Here is a 21,241-nt window from a genome sequence, read left to right as displayed (position 1 = left end):
CCCTGACCGTTAGGTCCAGTCGCGGACGACTCTGGGGTTGCAGCGATCATCTCGCTCTATAGGCCGAGGGAGCTGGCGTTTGTCTGCTGACAGCTTCCGGGTCATGTGGCCAGCATGACTAAGCCACCTCTGGTGAACCAGAGCAGCACATGGAAACACCGTTTACCTTCCCACCGGAGCAGTACCTATTTATCTACTTGCACTTGACGTGCTTTCGAACTGCTAGGTGGGCAGGAGCTGGGACTGAACAACAGGAGCTCACCGCGCCGCGGGGATTCGAACTGCCGACCTTCCGATCGGCAAGCCCAAGGCTCAGTGGTTTAGACCACAGCACCACCCTTGTCCCTTTGCAGCAGCTTAGGCCATATTAAATTTGCTATCTTTAAAAAGACATAAACCTTCTCTGCCACTTTTACACACCAGTAATTCTCCCTTATTTTGTTTCTTCCTAAAGGAAAAGGCAATATTACTTTTAAGATATTCTGAGAAGTGTGCACACAAAAGATGGAGCAAAACTGCAGCGAAATAGAAAACTCAGATGTGAATATAGGCTACTGCACTTAACTGCAGGGTTCATTTTCTTGATTTCTCTAGCAACATAAGAGCAGTGACATTGAGGTAGCATATATGGGGCAGCTTGTGCTTCCATGTATTAGCTACTGTTTAGTGCTGGTTTACGGGGACGCGGGTGGCGCTGTGGTCTAAACCACTGAGCCTCTTGGGCTTGCCAATTGGAAGGCTGGCAGTTTGAATCCATGTGATGGGGTGAGCTCCCATTGCTCAGCCTCCCTCAGCCTGAAAAGCGAGCAGAGCACAGTACCCCATAGTCACCTTTGACTGGACTTAACCATCCAGGGGTCCTTTATTTTTTACTTTTAACTTGCCTTTTAGTGCTGGTGAGTCACATAAGCAAATTGGCCAAGCCAGTTGTATAGAATTCTTAACGTTGTTTGGCTTCCCAACAGATTAAGTCTGGACAGGTGTTTCTCTGCTCTTAAGGCATGGAAGTTACTATAACCTGACAGAATTAAATGTCAAAAAAAAAAAAAATTCTTTCCAGTAGCACCTTAAAGACCAACTAAGTTAGTTCTTGGTATGAGCTTTCGTGTGCATGCACACTTCTTCAGATACACACGGAAGCTCATACCAAGAACTAACTTAGTTGGTCTTTAAGGTGCTACTGGAAAGAAAAAAAATTTTTTGTTTTGACTATGGCAGACCAACACGGCTACCTATCTGTAACTAGAATTAAATGTGTTACTTTAACATGCTTAAAATTTTTTTTTAAAAAGCACTGCTTGTATAGGTCTTATATTAGTTGACCATCCAAGCTCTCTTAAGAGATCTTATTATCTGCAGTTGTCTAGGCACTGAACACAAGTAACCACACAAAGTTTAGAAAAAAACCCAACATATTTATTTAAAACATGATACTTTAAAAAATAAAACCAGAATCTTTAAAACTTGATTTTTTTTGTTCTTGCAGCAGCTCTCATGACCTATAAAGGTTTCCAATGATTTTAAGTCTACAATAAAAAATATTACACATCAAACTGGTTCATCATCAGTTTCCGACTGTATTCATAGGCAAGGAACAATGCACCATTGGCTGGGAACGCTCGAATCATCGTAGGTTTCAGTCCCGAATACAAGGCAAAGACACCTATCAATAAGAGTTAAAATGTTAACAAAAGCTGCCGCTTGGAACCAGTCTCCCTCCCCCTTTCTTAAAAACTTAGGTGCAACTATAGCATTTTTAAAAACGTGGAATAATGGCATTATTTATATATAGAATAGTATAAACTACCCATGACCTTGAGATTAAGAGTCTCCTGCTCTACTGCCTTAGCTATCCCAGAGGGCTTACATACTGCTATTCAGAGTAAATCCATTGAAATTAATGGACCCAAGTTAGTTGTAGCCATTAATTTCACTGGTTCTACCCTGAGTAAAAGTTAGTTGCATGCAACCCATACTGCTTAATACCAAAATGGGATTCATTTATGGTGAGGATTGCCTTAACACAGGCAAACTCGGCCCTCCAGATGTTTTGGGACTACAACTCCCATCATCCCTAGCTAACAGGACCAGTGGTCAGGGATGATGGGAGTTGTAGTCCCAAAACATCTGGAGGGCAGAGTTTGCCTATGCCTGCCTTAGCAGGAATTAGAGGCAGAGATAATAGAATAGTGGATAATAGAGAATATATAAATAAATAAAAACAAATATATAAAGGCTATGGAACAAAAGACATTTAGTTCTAGGTATAGTCCACAATTTGTTTGAGTACAGATTTCTTGATATCCCCTGTCCCATAGCCCTAGTTGTGGTTTCATTTTCTAACCTTCTTTCCGGAGCACACTTGCGAAGGTTACCATGAAGCCTGCCTGTTTTCCAGCCATGGAAAGGACCTGAATTCTAGATTTGACGCAGTCAATGGGATATACAGCAATCCAGAGACAGATGCCACCGAAACCGCCGCTGATCATCAGTGCCACAGGACCTACAAAACCAAGCAGAGGTGGCCTCAGACTTCTCGGCACCTGAAGCAAAACATCCATCCGTTTCCCTCACTCTAGTAGTGTAAAAACAAATTCTACACAAACACACACACACACAGGGATTGGGCCACGACATGCACAAACACTACAAGATGCATTAAATCTCCGAGGGAAGGTCAGCAGGCAGATATACCGTATTTTTCGCTCTATTGGACGCACCGGACCATAGGAGGGGGAGAAAAGGAAAAAATTTTTTTTCCCTTGTTCTCCCCCTCTAAAACAAGGTGCGTTCTGTGCGTTCAAGGTGCGTTCACCCGAAGCCTCCGGAGCCCAGCGGAAGTTCCCGCTGGGCTCTGGAGGCTTTGGGTTCCTTTCAACCTGCTCTTTGGAGCTGGCGGGGGGGGGGAGCACTGCTTTCCCCCTCTGCCAGCCCCAAAGACCAGGTGGGGGAACAGCAGGAAGGCGGCGCTCAGCCTCCCCGCTGTCCCCCGAGCTTGTGGGGCTGGCGGTGGGGAGAAGTGCTGCTTTCCCCACCGCCAGCCTCCAAACCAGGTCGGGTTTGGAGGCTGCTATTCGCAAGCCTTGGGAGCCCGGCAGGAACTCCCGCTCGGCTCCCAAGGCTTGCGGATATCTGCCCGAAGCCCGGGGCGCACTGCGCAGTGCTCCCTGGACTTCAGGATGCAGGCTGCTATCCACAAGCCTTGGGAGCCCGGCGGGAACTCCCGCCCAGCTCCCAAGGCTTGCGGATAGCTTCCTGAAGCCTGGAGAGCGAGAGGGGTCGGTGCGCACCGACCCCTCTCGCTCTCCAGGCTTCAGCGAAAGCCTGTATTCGCCCCATAGGACGCACACACATTCCCCCTTCATTTTTGGAGGGGGAAAAGTGCTTCCTATAGAGCAAAAAATACGGTAGATTGGACACATGGGGAGTTAATTTTAATCGTATGATACCTGTCTTTCCATTCCTACTTCATTGTCCCTTCGGCCTTTCTTGGGATGTGCTCTCAGCTGAGCCTCTGTCTGTGCTGCTAGCCAGCTGTTGAGATGACTGCTGTATTGCAGGGAATGAGAGCAACACTTGCCTCTCTCAAATGCTCTTGATTTGGGGCAGGTGAGACCAAATGCAAAACTGAGGAGGATGTGGCGGTGTCAAAGACCAGGTGTAGAATTCATCTCTACAACCATAATATACGTAGAATGTGCATCCTCTTAACACCCCATCACTAGTGCTACATGTAAAAATATATTCCAGTAATCCAGTTTCATAAGAAATTGTCCAATTGCCAATCAGTGTATTTTGAAACAACACGGCTGACTGCAGAACCAAGTCGATGCACTTCATAAACATTCATTTATGGAAGGATTGGAAAAGTTTCATTCCCAACATTAGAAACACTGTAAAAAAAAACTTATGGAAGGTTGCTCTATCAGAATTAGTTAGACTCATTTAAACACCCTTAACAAGTCAAACCACATACCTAATTCCTCTTTTGGCCTTCCAAATGCAAAAAACGTTCGGCTCAGTTCGTAACCTCCAAAGAACAAAAAATAGCCTGGGATTTCGCGCAGCAAAGTGCTGGACCAGCCGCGGTAGAATCCAAAGGGACCGTCCTTTTTCAGAACACCTTTCACTACTGACCAAACTGTACTAAGAGAGGAACAAAACTGTCAGAACAGTTACGTAAACGGAAACTGACTGTGTGAATTATTATTTTTTGAAAGAGGGGGGCCATTTGCTCAAGGCCTTGTACCCACAAGGCTGGCAGAAGCACAATTAGGAACGTCAAGCTCCTGTCCTAGAACGTGGTGAAATAATGAAATAGTCACAGAACATTAAATCGGAGGCTTTCGTTACTCAAGAATCAAGTCCAGCTTCATCAGTGGTTTTGTACGATTTAGACAAGCAAATGTCCAGTCACTGGTTATCTCAGATGAAAATTTTCGTCTTGAGTTGCCAAAGCCCTTGTAAGATATGCCAAGGATCGCAGTCTGAGCTCTAGATACATCTGAGGCCAAGCTCTATAGCAGGGTTTCCCAAACATGAGTCTCCAGCTGTTTTTGGACTACAATACCCATCATCCCAGACCACCATCGTGCTAGCTAGGGATGATGGGACTTGTAGTCTCAAAACAGCTGGAGGGCCAAGTTTGGAAAATACTGCGCTACAGGAATAAGTGAATCACAGCCTCCTGTTGAAGGGAGAAACTTGCCATAATTAGGATAGATGCATGGGGATCCTTGAATAAACACCCCATCTTTATGAAATACACACACACACAACTGCCCAAGCTTATCACAGGGCCTTTTGCTGCTTCTGGACTGGGATATGGCCTATGCAGGCCAGGCAGCAACTCTGTATATATAAAATAATTCCATTCCCATACAGGAGATTCTTGAGCACTTGCCATTGCGGAAGCCAAACAGCCAGGGGGGAATTCCAAGCTTTAATTCTCTGCCATGCCTTTGCTTGCAATTCAGCTACAGCAAAGATGCCTCATCCCCAAGACTGAGGCAGCAATTCAAACTCTGTTTCAGGCAGCAATCATGGCAGCCTTTTATCCGCAGGATGATGCTTGCTATCAAGGGCAGCAGAAACTCTAGCCCATGGACCTTGTTAGGTACAGGTAAAGGGACCCCGACCATTAGGTCCATTCGTGGCCGACTCTGGGGTTGCGGCGCACATCTCGCTTTATTGGCCGAGGGAGCCGGCGTACAGCTTCCGGGTCATGTGGCCAGCATGACTAAGCCGCTTATGGCGACCCAGAGCAGTGCACGGAAACGCCGTTTACCTTCCCGCCGGAGCGGTACCTATTTATCTACTTGCACTTTGATGTGCTTTCGAACTGCTAGGTTGGCAGGAGCAAGGACCGAGCAATGGGAGATCACCCCGTCGCAGGGATTCGACCCGCCGACCTTCTGATCGGCAAGTCCTAGGCTCAGTGGTTTAACCTTTTTTTTTTTAAGTTAATTTTTATTCAAGTTTCCAATAACCATTCCAATTATAATTTAACATCCAATTTAACTTATACATCTTTTAGACCACCATCACCTCTCCGCTGGAAAGCGCTGAGCAAAGGCGAGTCCCCAGGCAATGCGGCCGATTTGATCGGCACAAGGCATGCAAGCTCCACCCCCTACTCGTTCTTAGACTCCTTATTGGGTGAGCAACGCAGCCAAGCAACACAGTTGGAGCCTCCCTCCTCCCTGGCCGGCAGGGAGGGAGAGGAGCTGCTTCCTTTGAAACCTGGGAAATTTACGGGACATCATCAATAAGGGACAGCAGTGGGACACGGCGCTGGGATAAGGGACTTTCCTGCCAAATAAGGGACGGTTGACAGCTATGATTTCCGGAGGAGGTGTGAGGAGCTTCCTGCAGCCAATTGGAAGCCGGCCAGCATTGCGGAAGGTAGTCCCCACTCTACTCCGTGCCGGTTTAGCATGGCACACGGGAGCCAACCGACCGAGCGGGCAGCGGGGGTCTATAGGCTGGTTAAACGACCCCCCATGGGCTGCTTATGGCCAATGGGCCTTAGGTTGCTGACTCCTGCTCTAAACAATACTTACTTGTGTCCGTGCACGATCTTCCCAGATAACTGCATTTCGTGCATGGCCTGCAGGCGACACTTCACAAGTTCTGTGGGACAGAGGACCAAGGTGGCAAAGGCAGAAGCAAAGGAGCCAGCAGCAGCATTTTGAAGGTCACTGCAAGAAAGACAAATTGTGTTTGGCACATGGGAGTCAGAAGCTTTGACTTGCAATACAACGGTGGCCATGCAGAGTTCCAGTTCTCCCTGCAGAGGAGCACCTTATGACAACAGAATGGTCCCACTCACAGAAGCAGGGGACACTGTTAGTACAAGAATCAGGGCATCTGGCTTCCAGTGCAGAATCAGGATAGGAAGAGATGTACTGAATCAAGTAGTCCATCCCAGCTGTCAGGCAGGATATGGATAACTGAAGTATCACTGGTTGACGCCTTTCCTACCAAACTCCTCTAGCAAACTTCTAAGGAATTTCCCAGCCACAAGAAGCAATTTATTCCATAAAGCTACAACGGAGTGATTCCAACTAAGACTCAAAACAGATTCACTAAAATTAATGGACCGAATTTAGTCATTTCCATTGGTTTCAGTGGGTCCACTCTGACAAACATTGGATACAACTCAATTATCTTAAAATTTCATTTACATCCTCTCTCCTTTAGTTGTCCTTTCTCTGTTAAACATGTTTGAGAACAGAATCACATACAGCTAATATATTTCTTCATATGTTAATGTTGCTTTTGTTTTTCCATAAATGTTCTGCTATATAAAATATTAATGTATTATTATATGATTCCTGCCCCCTTTTCCTTATGCCATGGGTAGACAAACTAAGGCCCAGGGGCTGGATCTGGCCCAATCACCTTCTCAATCCAGCCCGCGGACGGTCCAGGAATCAGCGTGTTTTTACATGAGTAGAATGTGTGCTTTTATTTAAAATGCATCTCTGGGTTATTTGTGGGGCATAGGAATTCGTTCTTTTTTTTTTCCTTTTCAAACTATACTCCGGCCCTCGACAAGGTCTGAGGGACAGTGGACTGGCCCCCTGCTGAAAAAGTTTGCTGATCCTTGCCTTATGCATTGTATGTTTTTTCTTCAAGTTGCTTGGAGACCTTCAGGTGCCAAGCGGCTAATAAGTTTAAAAAATAAAAAATACAATACAGTGGTACCTCGGGTTACAGATGCTTCAGGTTACAGACTTCGCTAACCCAGAAATAGTACCTTGGGTTAAGAACTTTGCTTCAGGATGAGAACAGAAATCGTGCTTCGGTGGCGCGGCAGCAGCAGGAGGCCCCATTAGCTGAAGTGGTGCTTCAGGTTAAGAACAGTTTCAGGTTAAGAACAGACCTCCAGAACGAATTAAGTTCTTAACCCGAGGTACCACTGTAAAATAATCAAGCCATACATTGTGCAGCTAGTAAAAGGACTGTGCTCCTAGCCCTGCCTGTTGATACTTATTTTTAGCATCTCCTAGTGACAAGAATGGTATATGAGGGAATAGGAAAGTCGGTCACCAACCTCAACTCAGCTTTCTTGTCTAGTCCAACAATTCTCCTCACAATGTTTTGGCAAAAGCCGTAACACATGAAGAGCACTGCGTTTTCGGCAATGTTAGCGACCAGAGCCGGGGTGGTGCCCTTGTAGAAACCTCGAAACCCCACTTGCTTGTAAGTCTTCACAAAACAGTCCACAAGCCCTCGGTACATGGCAGGGAATGTCTGCATTTTCACCTTGGCGGTATCGAATGGCTGGCCAGTAATCACACAGGCAGTGCCTCCTGCACAAAAATCAACAACAATCATTTGCAAACATGAGAAGTCTCCCTGCGACAGCACAAATTTAATCTCTTCACTCACCAATGCACCTTATGGATTAAGGTTTTAAATAAGTTTCCTTAAGTAATACATTGTTTCAGCTATATTTCGTAAACCATCCTGCAATCTTAACAGAGGAAGGGCAGTTTTTTAAAAAAATGAAACAAAGCAAATAAAGCAAAATGAAACGAGTTTCTGAGAGAGCTAAAATTATGATTGAGAAAAAGCGATGTAGCATGCTTAAAAGTAGCAACTGCTAGAATGAATAGGCACTGCACTACTTAATTCCTCAGAATACTACCAATTAATTTCCTTTCAGTACAAATGCACGTGCTGCAAAGCTGTAATATCAAGAGCCAGAATGACTTGAGTCCAACAGTACAGTGGTAACTTGGTTCTTGAACGAAATCCGTTCCGGAAGCCCGTTCAGCTTCCGAAACATTTGAAAACCGAGGCACAGCTTCCCATTGGTTGCAAGAGCTTCTTGCACTCAGTGGAGGCCGCATCGATTGTTCGGGTTGCGAAAAACATTCGAAAACAGAAGCATTTACTTCTGGGTTTTCGGCTTTCGAGAACTGAAATGTAAAATGGAGGCATTTGGGAACCGAGGTTCCATTGTAGTTAAATAGCCACATCCTCTCTGAACTACTGTACTTCAGCGTTGTCAGGGAGTGGGTGAGAGGGATGGGACAGCCTCAATATGAGGCCCTGAGCTCCTTGGAAAAACGATGGGACACGTGTAAAAAATGTAATATAATAACAACCTGATACCATATGATGCTTCTTCTGAACAGTGTTTGCAAAACAGTGGGCAGCAACAGCCTGACTTTTTCCTAATCTTCATCCCCCCCCCCAGTGCGCACACACATTAGTGCAAAATGCCTTGTTGTTGTTTAGTCACTTAGTCGTGTCCGACTCTTCATGACCCCATGGACCACAGCACGCCAGGCACTCCTGCCTCCCGCAGTTTGGTCACACTCATGCTGGTAGCTTCGAGAACACTGTCCAACCATCTTGTCCTCTGTCGTCCCCTTCTCCTTGTGCCCTCCATCTTTCCCAGCATCAGTGTCTTCTCCAGGGAGTCTTCTCTTCTCATTAGGTGGCCAAAGTACTAGAGCCTCAGCTTCAGGATCTTCCAGTGAGCACTCAGGGCTGATTTCCTTAAGAATGGATAGGTTTGATCTTCTTGCAGTCCATGGGACTCTCAAGAGTCTCCTCCAGCACCATAACTCAAAAGCATCGATTCTTCGGCGATCAGCCTTCTTTATGGTCCAGCTCTCACTTCCGTACATCACTACTGGGAAAACCATAGCTTTAGCTATACAGACCTTTGTTGGCAAGGTAATGTCTGTGCTTTTTAAGATGCTGTCTAGGTTTGTCATTGCTTTTCTTCCAAGAAGCAGACGTCTTTTAATTTTGTGGCTGCTGTCACCATCTGCAGTGATCATGGAGCCCAAGGAAGTAAAATCTCTCACTGCCTCCATTTCTTCCCCTTCTATTTGCCAGGAGGTGATGGGCCCAGTGGCCATGATCTTCGGGGTTTTTTTGATGTTGAGCTTCAGACATATTTTGCGCTCTCCTCTTTCACCCTCATTAAAAGGTTCTTTAATTCCTCCTCACTTTCTGCCATCAAGGTTGTGTCATCTGCACAGAGACCTATATTGTGGAGCCACTGTCTCCCAAAGGCCAAAGGCCCAGAGTGGCTGAATTTGGAGAAAATAGTGCTGGCTTCACTCCTGGCCCATGAAACCATGCTCCCCCAAGCCGGCCCACACAAAAAGCTTGATCCCCACACCCTAAACAAATCCATGCGTCATGGAGGCTCCCCAGGGCAAAGCTATGTACCCAGCCAAAAATAAATGTTTGTCCTGAAGTCAATGGCGGAGCGTAGGCCTGCGCTGCCCAGGGCAGGTGCCCTTCTGAGGGGGGGCGTGGCGTGGAGGGCCCTCGGGTGCCCGGAGCGTAGCGTGCGCCCTGCCGCTGGGGGCAGAGCGGGCCTCCTATGGGGGCAGAGGCGGACATTCGGCGCACCGCCCGCCAGCGACTCCCAAGCCGTCAAAATGAAGGGGGAAATACCGCCGGCAAAGTGGCACAGCTGCCCCCTTACCCCAACAGCTCGGGGGAAGCTTGGGAGTTGTGGGCGCACCGAATGTCACCCGCCTCAGTGAGGGCACCTGGGGCGCTCCGCCCACCTTCCTAGGCCCCTGCCTGAAGTCACAGCTCTTGGCAGCCATTTTGAACTTGGAGAGCTGTGAGCAGCTAGCAATTGTGAAAAGCAGCCATGCCCAAATTACTGCTAGAACAGTTGCCTCTTTTTTTGCTAGGAGAGGATACAACAACAACAAAAGCAACATCAGCCGGTTTGATGTTTAGGCTAACTTTCAAAGAAAAATTAACAGCTGTTCTTGTGAAACAATGCTATTACCTTAAAAAAAACACCTGTGATTTATTTTATCCTCACCACAGCACTGTGAAGGAGGTTAGGCTGACAGTAACTCAACATCACGTAAGAAGCTACATGGCTTAGTGATGATTTGAACCCGGGTCTTGCAGCTCCTAGTCTGGCACTCAACTGGGTTCCTGACTGGAGATGCAGGCAGTGGGAGAAACTTTTATATAAAACAAAACAAACCCTGATGAAATAAAGAAACCAGTAAGATGCTATTTACACAGTCGTACTCTTGGAATATTTGTCTGCAGACTAATAGGAGGTCAACTGACTGGTGTACTAACCCTGTATTGGTTCAATAACGTGAAACACAGAAAACAAATTTATCTTGTCTCTGGTTGCCTTTATTGCTCAACTTTTATTTGTGACGTATTTTGAAATGTTCATGAAAGCTAACACTAAATGAATTCAGAGCCACAGCTGGAAAACTATTAAGACAGGCACGTTTACACTTTTACCTTTCAGCAATAGCCAAGATTTCACTGAAGGAAAGCACCACAACAGAAGCTGGAGGTGCATGGTGAAGTCAACATGTTCTCTCCCTCAGCACCTTTAAGGACCGGCATTGCTGTCACCTGGAGAAGGGCTATCAGTTTCTAAAGGATCTTGCGAAAATAGGATTTCCTCAGACTTACCTACAGCCCCTGCTGTGAGGTCAATGGCAGCTTGGATGACAGGGTTTGTTTTCATGTTTCCCACTGGTTTTGTGGTGGCTCTAAATCATCAGGTTTGCTGCAGCCTACAGGGAGATGTGATGGGTACTTCTAAAAGGGCGAAAAGAAGAAAACGATTGCGCCTGCACATTGAACAACATCAAATGAAAGAATGAAAGGATTAACAAACATGAAACAAGACTTGAGTATGATATAGTTTTAGATTTTAGACTTACAGTTATGATAAAAATAAAGTACACCCTCTTTGAATTCTGCAGTTTTACACATCAGGACATAATAACAATAAACTTGTTCCTTAGCAGGCCTTAAAATTAGGTAAATACAACCTCAGGTGAACAACACATGACATATTACACTGTGGGCCAAAATTCCTCCATAACAAGAGTCAGGGAGACAACAATACCTTGCTCAAGGTAAGAATCTTACCAATATCAACAACCCACCAGTGTCACATGTACACAATCAAAACTTTTTATCCAGTTGTCATCCCCATACATCTAGGCCTGTCATGAGTGTGTGTACATACTTACACAAATTATTGTATGCATGGATATGATAGTTTAAAATACATTAAGATTCAGGGACCAGGAGAAGGCTGTGAGAATGTATGGTCCCTTTATTAAATAAACAATCTAGGTAGATTAGGAACATTACAGACAAAAAGCACACTATAAAAGGGAAGCATTTAGCACACACTAAACTGTGCTGCAGTAACATTATCTTATAATCCCATGTGTTTCCCCCAGTCCTTCTAATTCCTAATGCAACCTACTTAAACACAAGTACTGTACTAGGTAAGTCCTGCTGGTTCTGCAAGAATTGCCAGAATCAAATGATTCAGACAAAGCCATATTAAAAAGTGCAATGGGGAACATTTTCATGCATCAACTGTTCTCAACCCTTACCAAAGTGAGCCTGCAAAACAAAAGAACAAAACTTGAACATCCTTTCCAGTAACGCGGAACAGCTTTTGTTTTTTTTAAAAAAGAGATTGTTGTACAATCCTTAAGCATTCAATATTTTTTTAAAAAAACTTTATCCCCATCAACACCATCAGTCCAGTGCCAGGATTGGAGTGCCTTATGTCTAGATGGAAAGGGTAAGCTCATGTAGTCAATTAACCACTTTGGTCAATCAATTAGTTATTGTTTTTTATTATTAACAAATAAACCACTTATACTGTCACAAAAAATTGATTTCTAGCCTCTCTCCCAGTTTCGGAAGTTGCTGCCATTCCAACAGAAAAACAACTCCGCAATCTCTTTAGAGGGGATGGGAATCTTACTACTGTACTGTAATCGCAATGAACTACCAAAACCAAAAGGATACCATACCTATGGGTGGATTTGAACTAGTGAAAAGCACTTTTTGCTGATGTAAGTAAGATGACACACCCAATTTTCAGTGATCTCCCCTATCTATCATTCTCATGCCCAACTTTCCATAGGCATCTGGTTGGACATAGAAATCGTTAATAATGATTGCCAAGTGCTTGCAGATATATTTTAATATCATCACTTAACATTATATTTGTTTAGCACTGCCAGAAGGTCAAACTGAAATCCCTTGCTGTCCCTAAAGCACTTTATGTGCATCTTCATCAAATGCAAACTTGCCAAGCCCCCAACATAACAGCAGATGTGAATTCCTCACACCCAAAACCACATTTTTTAAAGACCCGTCACGGGAGAAATTTGCAGAAAATGAAGTTGCATCCCCTAAAATGACACGCCTGCTGCTGCCAAAGCAAGGGCACCAGGCAAGTTCTGGGGCCTTGCGAGGCAGGGAGGCGCAAGGGGGCTCGGGGGCTTCCCAGGCGCCGAGGCGGGATTACGCACGGGCGGAAAATGCGCGCCCGGCCTGGGCTCTCCAAGGGGCGCCCGGCTCGTGCGCCACGTGGGCGCCTGTTGCTGCTGCAGCAGCAGCGCGCCCCCCTCGTCGCCTTACCTGCAGCCGCTGCGCCTCGCCCCCCGCTCGCCCGCATCGCCTGCCCCGGACCCCTCGGGGTGCCCGCCGCGGATCCTTTATAAAGCAGCCGGCTTTGGAGGCGCGCGCCCGGCATAAAGAGCAGGACGAGGAGGAGGAGGAGCTGCTGCTGCCGCCGCTGCGCGGCCTGGGAAGCGGAACCCGACGCCCGCCCCGCCAGGGGGCGAAGCTGGCCGGCGGCTCCGCAGACGCCCGGGAGGCGGGAACGAAGGCGGACGCCCAGGCGGGCTGGGAAAGAGGCCTTCGAGTCTGCGCTCCAAGCGATAGACCCCCATAACCTCTCCACTGAGTTTTTTTTTGTTGTGTTTGAATATATAATTTTTATTAAATTTTCTGTTTTGCAATTTAAAGTGCTCATTTTTACATCCTTAAGATATCAATGACTTCCCTTCTTCACTTTCCATGGTTCATTTTACATATAATAAATCCCTGCATACAGTGGCGTAGCGTGGGGGCTGCAGGGGGGGCCGGCCGCACCGGGCGCAACATCTGGGGTTAGGGCAAATCCACGGGTTAGGGGGCGCAAATTACTTGCCTTGCCCCGGGTGCTGACAACCCACGCTACGCCACTGCCTGCATATTTTACAAAAACTATACAGTGGTACCTCTGGATACGAACGGGATCCATTCCAGAGCCCCGTTTGCATCCTGAAGCGAATGCAGCCCACATCTGCACATGCGTGGGTTGCGATTCGCTGCTTCCGTGCATGCGCGTGATGTCATTTTAAGCGTCTGCGCATGCGTGAGCGGCAAGACCCAGAAGTAACACGTTCTGTTACTTCCAGGTCGCTGTGGAGTGCAACCTGAAAGCATTCAACCTGAAGCAACTTCAACCCGAGGTATGACTGTACCATTCAGTATTCCATTATTACATCCAATATAACTTAATTACACTGTTAAATTAATCTTTATGCTGCCAGTGTTTTCAGCTGTACACTGTTATTTCCCATATATTCAATAAAGGTTTTCCAATCTTCTCTAAACATATGTTCTTCTTGTTCTCTTATTCTATATATTAAGTCTGCGAGCTGCACATATTCTGTCAATTTAAGTTGCCGTTCTTCTTTAATTGGAACCTTACTCGTTTTCCATTTTTGGGCTGAAGAAACACAGGCCGCAGTAGTGGCATATATAAATAACCTTTCTTGACACATGGGAATTTCAGTCTGAATTATCCCCAACAGAAAGGACTATTTTCCCCCAATTCATTATGCATCATTTCATAATGGGTTTTTTGTTCTTTCAATCCGTCTAAGGTCTCGGCTTTCAAAACCTGCCCCCCCGGAAGGAAGAAAAGTGTGCCCATAAGAGCACCTTCTTGCACAGCCCTCCTTTTCATTTTGCTATTAATCTATTTTAATTCCCATCAGAGTTTTACCGTATCTTGCATACAAATACAAAATAAGTGGCATACCTAAAGAATGCAGTGTGTGTTTGTCATGTTTGTCATGTAAGCATATAACTAATAAATGACAGTGTCCTTTCTAATGGTTCTTACACCGCCTTTGTTACAACTACTGTACTTCTATTGTACTAGAAGTATGTTGCGCAGGTCTTTAACCCCATGCTTAAAAATAATTTTTTCCCCTTCACTATTTATTGCTGTGTTTATAGGAACTGCATTACAAGTGCAACAGCTTGTGCAATGTATGTGGACCAGTTTCGAAGGGGTTGAAACAGTCACCACACCATGCATTTTAAAATTAAGTTGCCCTCTTGTGACCAAACTGGAGAGCTGAGAAAATGTTAAAGAACCTGAACTGGAACTGAAACCGAATACATAACAATTTGACTATCTAACTGTAGCATGCGAGGGAAAGGTAAAGGACCCCTGGATGGTTAAGTCCAGGCAAAGGTAACGATGGAGTTGCGGTGTTCATCTCGCTTTCAGACTGAGGGAGCTGGTGTTTGTCCACAGACAGCTTTCTGGGTCATGTGGCCGGCATGACTATGCCGCTTCTGGTACACGGAGGACTGTGATGGAATCCAGAGCGCACAGAAAACACCATTTAGCTGCCCACTGCAGCGGTATCTATTTAACTACTTGCACTAGTATGCATGTGAACCCACCCTTGAAACCTTAGATATTTAACAGAACACTATGTGGGTTAAACCAGAGCCTAGGACTTGCCGATCAGAAGGTTGGCGGTTCGAATCCCCACGATGGGATGAGCTCCCGTTGCTCGGTCCCTGCTCCTGCCAACCTAGCAGTTCGAAAGCACGTCAAAGTGCAAGTAGATAAATAAGTACCGCTCCGGCGGGAAGGTAAACGGCGTTTCCGTGCGCTGCTCTGGTTCGCCAGAAGTGGCTTAGTCATGCTGGCCACATGAACTGGAAGCTGTACGCCGGCTCCCTCGGCCAATAAAGCGAGATGAGCGCCGCAACCCCAGAGTCGGCCACAACTGGACCTAATGGTCAGGGGTCCCTTTACCTTTAAAGCTGGTTCTGTTTGCCAAGATCTTCACAGAAAATTTCATGGTTTCAGAGTACTAATCTAGTCTATACAGTTCATAATCATTATTCAACAAGACTAGGCTTTTGTCCTTCAGGAGAAACATTAAAATACACTTGATCTGACTTTTAAATGATCTTTTATTGCTTTCCAGAAAATAGAACAATGAAAACAGCAAAATAAAATAAAAAACCCACCCTCAAGGAATAGGACAAGAGTAGTCACAGCATTAGTCCTAAACTTCCATGCAGTTACCTCTATGCTGCTAAACCTTTATATGACTATGCCCACAGTGCACCAGTCAGCTTTGGTTGGTGTTTAGGACAGTTCCCCTAGCTTACACTGCCACTAAAAGAAACATTATTAATTATTTGTATCTCTGGCTACTCATTTAAAGGGAAAGCGACCCACAGAAAAACTTGGCCTGTTGTTACCATGCTTTCTGGAAGGCTGGCTCCTAGCTTTATAATCCCTCCACACCTGTGCTTAATTTTGTGCTTTACCGAATTTTGGCCAGGCTTCTTCGTTGCCTGACCCTCATTCCCACAACTATGCTGGTCAACTCTACAAAGTGGACCTTTATCGCTTTTCCTCCTCATATCTGGTTATGTTTGTGCAGCCTCCCGGTGTCAAAAATCGCCTTCGGTTGGGATATTTCTTTTGGTTTGATGCAAACAGGAAGAAGCAGTGACAGGCAGAAAGGAGGGCTGTTGCATTTTTCACCATGATCAGGGTACGCAAATAATCCTTCCCTACCTGCCTCAAAGAACCGTCATGAACCTTTTTGTGCAGGTTTTATTTTCTTTCTTTTTTCCTCACAAAAAAATCCCACCTTTTTATTGTGCATATGGTGACCAGGTTTGATGTGTAAAATATTGATAAACACAGAGGAGAGGGAAGAAAGGGTAGAAAAGGAATATACCAATGTAGAAGGGGAGGGGGTGAATAAAGCCATACCATTAAGGAAATACAAGTCCATACAATGAGGTTTCCAAGATAAAATAAGTGTTTTTGTTTTGTTTTTTTACATTGAAATAACCATACAGAGTTTGTGAAATTTGCCAGAATATATTTTTTAAGTAAAAACAAACAAAAAGCCACAAGCAAGGACTTTGCAGGACAGAGGTTGAACAGGTAATTTGGGGTGGGGTGAAAAGTGTGAAAAGGCTTTTACTGTCAAGTGGCATCTACTGGACGCGAGTGGCGCTGTGGGTTAAACCACAGAGCCTAGGACTTGCCGATCAGAAGGTCGCGGTTCGAATCCCCGCGACGGGGTGAGCTCCCGTTGCTCGGTCCCTGCTCCTGCCAACCTAGCAGTTTGAAAGCACGTCAAAGTGCAAGTAGATAAATAGGTACCGCTCCGGCGGGAAGGTAAACGGCGTTTCCGTGTGCTGCTCTGGTTCGCCAGAAGCGGCTTAGTCATGCTGACCACATGACCCGGAAGCTGTACACCAGCTCCCTCGGCCAATAAAACGAGATGAGCGCCGCAACCCCAGAGTCGGCCATGACTGGACCTAATGGTCAGGGGTCCCTTCACCTTTACCTAGCATCTACCGGAGAGCATGATGAACAGGGTGCATTACACAGAAGGACAAAGAAAGGGTGATTTAATCACAGGTTCTGGAAACTTGGATGGGTGGGAAATGAGAAGAGGCGCAAGGCAAAAGAACACTTGTTTGGTCACGTTAAAAAAAAAAATACGTTTAGTAAGGAGCCACCATGGCTCTTCTATTTGAAGTTTTATGTACTACGGCCTATCTGCCTGAATCATTTTTTCTTTCTCTTTAAAAATGTTAACATATCCAGATTCTTTCTTTCTTAAGTTTTTGACTTGGTGATGGTTGCTGTTAGGAGACAGAGTTACCTCCAAGCAATGAAGATACAATCTTATTGTCCAAAGACAGAATAGTTAATGGCTTCCCAGTAGGAAAAGCCACCAATTCATCAAAGAAAACAGAACCTTTTTATTAGGTAAAGGGTAAAGGGACCCCTGATCATTAGGTCCAGTCGTGACTGACTCTGGGGTTGCAGCGCTCGCTTTAAAGCTTTAAAATCTCGCTTTATTGGCCGAGGGAGCTGGCATATAGCTTCTGGGTCATGTGGCCAGCATGACTAAGCTGCTTCTGGCAAACCAGAGCAGCGCACAGAAATGCCGTTTACCTTCCCTCCAGAGTGGTACCTATTTATCTACTTGCACTTCGTGCTTTCGAACTGCTAGGTTGGCAGGAGCTGGGACCGAGCAATGGGAGCTCACCCCGTCACGGGGATTCAAACCGCTGACCTTCTGATCCGCGAGTCCTAGGCTCTGTGGTTTAACCCACAGCGCCACCCGCGTCCCCCCAGCCCCCCCTATATTTGCCCAGTTTGGAGACAAGCCAAAGAGAGAAGTTATTTGGGCCAAGACTAGGAGACATCACCTTCTCAAAGGTTGCTTTGTTTCCTGGCAAATGGGTCTTCAAAAAACACCAACACAGATACAGCAGTCTCTGAAGTGATGCTGAAAGCATCTTAACAGTCACTCTTCCAAAGTTTAATTGTTTTGTCATTTTCTAGAGCTGCTGAGGCAATGATGTTCTCCATTGGATGGCAGGCTGTAGAGATCACAACATCCGTATGCCCTTGCAGCTTCTGTACAATCTCTTTTGTTTGGAGGTTCCAGATGTAAACCAGATTGTCCTCTGAACCAGACACGATCCACTTTCCACCAGTAACGGAGAAGTTGGCAAAGATGCAGTACTTCTCAGTCTTGTGGCCTGTGTAGGTCTTTAGGCACTTGCCTTTGCTGTAGTCCCAGAGCTTAAGAGTGTTGTCCAACGTTGCCGCTAGAATATATTTGCCATTGGGAGAGAACTTCACAAAAGACACAGGCGGATTGTCATCATCGACAAGTGTTTTCAAACACTGTCCTGATGCTGTATCCCAGATCCGGCAGAGGCCATCATAGCTGCTGGACACTATCAGGGAGCCATCGCGGTTAAAATGCACTGCTGAAACTGGGTCAGAATGGGCTGGCAGGGTTTTTAGGCACTTCCCGGTTTTGACTTCCCATATCCTCACACTCTCATCAAAGGATCCTGAGACAATGAGGTTTGACTGAGGGTTGAAATTGCAGCAGAAAGCATAGTTGCTGTGCCCCTGCAGGGTTTTCAAGCAATTCCCTGAGCTCACATCCCAAATTTTGAGAGTTTTGTCATCTGAGGCAGATACAAGGAGGTTTGAATCCGATGACCAAGCGACATCAGAGATTTCCAGCTTGTGGCCAGATATGGTTTTCTCAAATTTGCCATCATAGGCGCCCCAGATTTTTATAAGCGTATCGGCCGAAGAACTGGCCAGCCACTCCCCATTGGGACTGAATTTCACAGATGAGACAGCTTTTGTGTGTCCTGCCAGCGTGAACTTCAGGGCATAGTTTGGTTTTACAGGGGCAGGCTTGCCCTGATTGGTTGAATAGGAGGTTGTTGATTGTGTTTTGGTTGATTCTGAATCTGGCTTCTTCTCTTCCGTTGCCATGGCTGTGAAAACTAGCAAGCCAGGACCTGGGCACTTCACAGGATGGAAGTGCAAGCCAGTTCAAAGGAGGCTGGGGCAACTTCAAATTCTCTACTCAGATATTAAGCTCACTGGCTGCAACCTTGGTGACCCAGTCACTGCCTCTCAGCCTGTTATGTACTGAAGTTCTCACCCTGGGCCAACAGTAGGATACTGTAGATAGTTTTCACTCAGGTCCACATATGCAAATAAGGGATTGAAAGTGACGTTCAGTGATTGGATAGTTACAGAAAGTGGTTACTGTTGCGTTGTAGTGGAGCTCTATATAAGCAGGCTGGCTGAACCCTTCAGTTCAGTTCTGTTCTGGCCTGTGAATAAACAAGAGCTGTTTGAAGAATCGCTGTGTCGTCTGATATGTTCACCCACAACTTAACACAGCCTGACCTACGTCACATGGTTGCTGTGCAGATAGAATAGGGAGGTGGGCGGAAAGAACCACGTACACCACATCGAGCTCCCTTAAAAGCACGGCTAGAGGCGCCGGCACCACCGGTGCCTTCACCTCAGCGCTTGGTGAGAAAAGCAGCAGCAGCACCTCACTTGAGGAAGAGGGGATACCCAGGGCCTTGCGCAGGTGCACTGAACGGACCCAGCTGGGGAAAAGCGACGCACACTCACAGCACCCGCGCTCACTGCAGCTCGAAGAAAACTGACAGTAGCAGCGGCGGCTTTGTGCAGGTCTTCTGTGTTTATACTAAAGCATGCCTTTAAAGCACATTGGAAACACAGTTTCCTCCCCCCCCCCCGAATTCTGGGCACTGTAGTTTGTTAAGGGTTACTGCAAATTGTAATTCTGTGAGGGCTAAACTACAGTAGCCAGAATTCTTTGGTGGTGGAGAATGTGCTTTGGATGTGCTTTAAAGATGTAGTGTATAGGAAGCAGTTGTGTGACTTCCGTCTCTTGAAATGTCAGGGGGCTTGCCCCGTGGGTTATAATTGTAAAGTTCTGGAGAATCTAGACGAGATTCAGAATTTTCACTCCCTTAGGATTTCCCCAAACTTGTGCCACAGCTTTTCCATACTGGTGCAAACCAATTCTATGCTTGCTCACCTGGAGTTCCCACCCATTTCAACGGAACTTTCCCTCAGTCTAAAATCCCAGCCTTATTCTGCTGACTTGTCATGGCTTGACAAATGCGCCCACTGGCAGCACTAGCTGGTTTTCTTAGAAGTATGTTCAACGAACTCTCCTTAGCGAACTGTAAAAATAGGAAAAGGAGGAAGGAAATAAACAAGTGAAGGGCAAGTCAGTATGGAGAGAAAGGAAAGAGGAGGACGGGGAAGGAGAAAGAGATGCATGAAGCATGAAAGGAAAACCTCTGACAGTAAGAGCGGTTCGACAGTGGAAAGGTTTTTAAGCAGAGGTTGTCTGACCATCTGTCATGGAGGCTTTAGCTGAGATTCCTGCATGGCAGGGGGTTGGGCTAGATAACCCTCGAGCATAGCTGTCAACCGTCCCTTATTTGGCAGGACAGTCCCTTATCCCAGCGCCGTGTCCCGCTGCTGTCCCTTTTTGATGATGTCCCTTAAATTTCCCGGGTTTCAAAGGAAGCAGCTCCTCTCCCTCCCTCCCTGCCGGCCAGGGGGGAGGGAGGCTCCAATTGTGTTGCTTGGCTGTGTTGCTCACCCAAAAAGGAGTCTAAGAACGACTGGTCGGGTGGAGCTTGAATGCCTTGTGCCGATCAAATTGGCTGCATTGCCTGGGGCAATGCTTTGCTCAGCGCTTCCCAGTGGAGAGGTGATGGTGGTTTTCCTTGTTGCATCCCCTTTGACGGGTTGCTGCGCTGTGGGAACCACTGCTTGAGGCTTGGTTTGGCTGCTGGTTGACTAAAATCCCTTATTTTGGCTGCTGATCCCTTATTTTCGAGGCCGCTGGTCCCTTATTTTCAAATCTATAAGTTGACACCTATGCCCTCGAGGTCCCTTCCAGCTCTACAACCCTCTGATTCTATGACCTGCAACGAGAAACTAGGTCGACTTACCTAAATGTCCGCCCGTAGCCGCCAGGGGGAAGCGTGCTGAATCCATAAAGCACCCTATTTACGAAATGCCCATAAGGACGGGAGGAAGAAATAGCTAAATACGGATTTATAGGACGCTTGGCTCTAGGTCTTCTTTAGGGCATGACCAAATGATTTGCACCTTGGTTCCTTGTGATGCCAACTCCCTGAAGTCTTGCATTGTATAGATTCCTTGGAAGGCGTACCAGCCAAAATGCCCACTTTTGCCCATTTCGGGAAACGGAAAAAACACTGCCCAAAACTCCCCTCGGGC

At 46.3% G+C, this 21,241-nt stretch overlaps 2 protein-coding genes across 3 annotated transcripts; both read right to left on the bottom strand.

Moving 5' to 3' along the window:
* Positions 1-1,295: 1,295 nt before the first annotated feature.
* SLC25A15 (solute carrier family 25 member 15) lies at positions 1,296-21,059 on the bottom strand. 2 transcript variants are annotated; one of them, XM_053380544.1, is made up of 7 exons: positions 20,950-21,059; positions 10,939-11,067; positions 7,559-7,817; positions 6,063-6,200; positions 3,977-4,146; positions 2,345-2,503; positions 1,296-1,663 (listed from the first exon to the last, which is right to left on the bottom strand). In XM_053380544.1, exons 2-7 carry the CDS (start codon positions 10,991-10,993, stop codon positions 1,542-1,544), a joined length of 903 nt encoding a protein of 300 aa, XP_053236519.1. In that variant the 5' UTR covers positions 10,994-11,067; positions 20,950-21,059; the 3' UTR covers positions 1,296-1,541. The 2 variants fall into 2 exon arrangements, with proteins under 2 accessions (XP_053236519.1, XP_053236518.1); XM_053380543.1 differs by lacking the exon at positions 20,950-21,059 and adding an exon at positions 12,925-13,124.
* On the bottom strand, positions 17,740-21,052 carry LOC128409972 (WD repeat-containing protein 5-like). Its single transcript, XM_053380542.1, has 2 exons — positions 20,950-21,052; positions 17,740-19,275 (listed from the first exon to the last, which is right to left on the bottom strand). The coding sequence occupies exon 2, from the start codon at positions 18,926-18,928 to the stop codon at positions 17,924-17,926; it is 1,005 nt and encodes a 334-aa protein (XP_053236517.1). The 5' UTR covers positions 18,929-19,275; positions 20,950-21,052; the 3' UTR covers positions 17,740-17,923.
* Positions 21,060-21,241: the final 182 nt, after the last annotated feature.

The sequence above is a fragment of the Podarcis raffonei genome, chromosome 3 (genome assembly GCF_027172205.1).
Source record: "Podarcis raffonei isolate rPodRaf1 chromosome 3, rPodRaf1.pri, whole genome shotgun sequence".
NCBI classification, from domain to species: domain Eukaryota; kingdom Metazoa; phylum Chordata; class Lepidosauria; order Squamata; family Lacertidae; genus Podarcis; species Podarcis raffonei.
The sequence above is the reverse complement of the archived record's forward strand: the minus strand, read 5'-3'. Positions and strand labels throughout refer to the sequence as shown.